At 32.0% G+C, this 2,610-nt stretch overlaps 1 protein-coding gene across 1 annotated transcript; it reads right to left on the bottom strand.

The window, feature by feature from the left end:
- Window positions 1–709: 709 nt before the first annotated feature.
- Window positions 710–2,007, bottom strand: LOC111921180 (transcription factor MYB3). The gene is made up of 3 exons (XM_023916750.3): window positions 1,674–2,007; window positions 1,414–1,543; window positions 710–1,280 (listed from the first exon to the last, which is right to left on the bottom strand). The coding sequence occupies exons 1-3, from the start codon at window positions 1,801–1,803 to the stop codon at window positions 1,028–1,030; spliced, it is 513 nt and encodes a 170-aa protein (XP_023772518.1). The 5' UTR covers window positions 1,804–2,007; the 3' UTR covers window positions 710–1,027.
- Window positions 2,008–2,610: the final 603 nt, after the last annotated feature.

Raw genomic sequence — 2,610 nt, 5'->3', positions numbered from 1 at the left:
TTTTCCAGTTTATCTGGAGTAAACGGTTGTATAGTTTAACAGCCGAATAAATAAATATGAAAAAAAAAAAAAAAAAAAAAAAAAACCCCTCAATGACTAAATCTATTTAAATTGAAAAACATATTTTCCTTTTAAATCATTATGGCCCATCACCTTCCAACAAAGTCCCAAAAGAATAGGCAAAATAGTGGGAAATGTGAATTCTTTTCAAAGTTGAACTTAGCTTATTAAAATAAGTTGCATACCTTAAGAAATAAGGAAAGAAAGCAGACAAAGACTTTGAAGAATGAGTTTCTCTCTTCATCAAAAGACCGAGGCAGTTACCTATAAGCAAAACAAGCTGCGAAAGTGCCGAGTCCGCGAAGGGCGAAGTTGGTGGAGGAGGCAAACCGAAGAGGGGAGAAAATTTTATAGCAGAAGTCGGTTCTTAAAAGGGTCAAAACTTCTGGATGTTTTATTTTTGATTTCATAGTTCTTTTAGATTTCCTTACACTATTAATTTTGATTGTAATCTTGTTATATTCTGTTTTACGTAGCAAATACCAAGTAGTTTTTCCTTTTTTTTTTCTGATTTTAATTTAGATTTGTTTATATTTATTAAACAAGGAAAAAACATTTTTAATTGTAGAAAGAAAATTTTAAAACTCTTTGTGTTGGGTATGTAACGTATACTTTTGGTTGAAGGGTTCGCAATATCAATACCTGTACATAATAAAAGATTTCGTTTTATTAAATATCAACACTTATAGGACAAGATCAAGACTACGCAGTTGCATAGCCCTGCACATAACCCCTGTCCGAGCAATAAATTTATGGAGATCGATAGTGAAGGCCAATAACATGCACACATGCATGCTTTAATGTTCAACATATGACCATATATCACAAACCTTACTCTACTTTATCTACCCAGATCTTTAACCCTGCTACATGTAAAAACACAAACAACATAATAATTCATATATAGTCACTTCGGAAACTGTATTTCGGATTTACTTTTTAACTTCCATTGTCAGGTTGACTGGAGTTAATTAATATCCTGATCTTCGTATGAGTTATAGTTCCTACTAGAACTGATATCCGAGTTCACTTCATCATTTTCAGCCTGTGATTCGTTCACATCAGTGCTCATAGTGGACGACATAGAGATATGATGACGTAACCGATGATTATTTGGATCGATACCCATATTTAGAAGCTTTATGCTTAAGTGTGAGTTCCAGTAATTCTTGATTTCTTCATCTGTTCTCCCTGGTAGTCTCCCAGCTATAAGCGACCACCTAAAATAACATATGCACTTCTCGATCACTTGTGTTTCTTTTTTTTTTTTTTTTTTTTTTTTGGGATCATATTATAAAATATAACCTAAATAGTTAAAGAGTAAGAATATATCATATTGAAGGGGAGATGCACCTGTTACCCAGTAGAGCGTGAAGCCTGATGATGAGATCATCTTCATCTTCACCAAACTCTCTTCTTTGAAGGTCAGGCTTTAAGTATATTGACCATCTTTGCATACAGCTTCTGCCGCAACGAAGTAGACCTAATTAATCAAAATGAAAACCAGAAAAATCAATGGTCATATAATAAAATATATAACAGAAAAGCTAGATCATATATACACAAGAAAATATTAACAAGAAACTAGGATTTATATTCATAGAGAAATTAACCTGCAGCCTGAGGGAGGGTGTGCCAAGAGCCTTCACCATGGGAGGTGACATAGTCTATAAGCTTCTGATCTTCTTCCTTAGACCATGACCCCGTTTTCATTTCATGCTTATTATCAAAAGGTTTCCTCATTTTATGTTATTCTTTTAACTACTTGTGTTTGTTAATTATCACGATCATGAATATAAAATCGGGAAGGCTTTCGTTGTGCAATGGTGGTGTGGTGTGTTTTGATTAATGTGTTGGAAAGTGGAGGATGTGGAGTGGTAGATATGAACAAATGGAAGCATGTAACATGTTCGTATATATTGGTTTATATATATGGGGAAAAGAATGTTGACTTGGACTGGTGGTTTGCTCGTGCTTCGGTTTACCAGCTGCTTGGCAAAAGATGTTTGTTTTATTTGTAATGTTACTTGATCCACCATTTTAAGAGGTTTTTGCAAAAATGGGGGGTTTCTCCAATTAATTTACAGAATAAGGTACCACTTTGGTGTATATTTTGTTTTTAAGTTAAGTTTAAATAATATACCTAAGTAACAAATGAACATGAATACATACACATATATAAACACATAAACGAACATATTTTCTGTGTGCGACTTTTTGCTTATAAATTTTACTTTGTTACTATTTGTTTGTTTTTGATCATTAAAATGTTAAACCTAGACAATTAAACATCCAATAATCCAAAAGAAAAAAACTTAGAAATAAAGCCTAAATGTCATCTTCGTTTAAATATTATCACAAAAAAAATCAAACTTTAAATGTTCCACACTTAGCTTGTTGCATATACATTCATCATATATTATTAAACTATATATTAATACCGACATTATATTATGTAACAATTAAAAAATTATAAATAGCAACCGATTGCATGATTTTAATTATGCTACAAATCATTATGTTTCATCAATATGCAAATATCGTGAAAGA

This window comes from Lactuca sativa, chromosome 8, assembly GCF_002870075.4.
Source record: "Lactuca sativa cultivar Salinas chromosome 8, Lsat_Salinas_v11, whole genome shotgun sequence".
Lineage (NCBI taxonomy): Eukaryota > Viridiplantae > Streptophyta > Magnoliopsida > Asterales > Asteraceae > Lactuca > Lactuca sativa.
The sequence above is the reverse complement of the archived record's forward strand: the minus strand, read 5'-3'. Positions and strand labels throughout refer to the sequence as shown.

Excerpts from the sequence above, each read along its gene's own strand:
- LOC111921180 (XM_023916750.3), bottom strand. The coding sequence starts at position 1,803 with ATGAGGAAACCTTTTGATAATAAGCATGAAATGAAAACGGGGTCATGG. Across the intron at positions 1,544-1,673 it reads CACCCTCCCTCAGGCTGCAG|GTCTACTTCGTTGCGGCAGA; the intron begins GTTAATTTCTCT and ends TTGATTAATTAG. Across the intron at positions 1,281-1,413 it reads CACGCTCTACTGGGTAACAG|GTGGTCGCTTATAGCTGGGA; the intron begins GTGCATCTCCCC and ends ATGTTATTTTAG.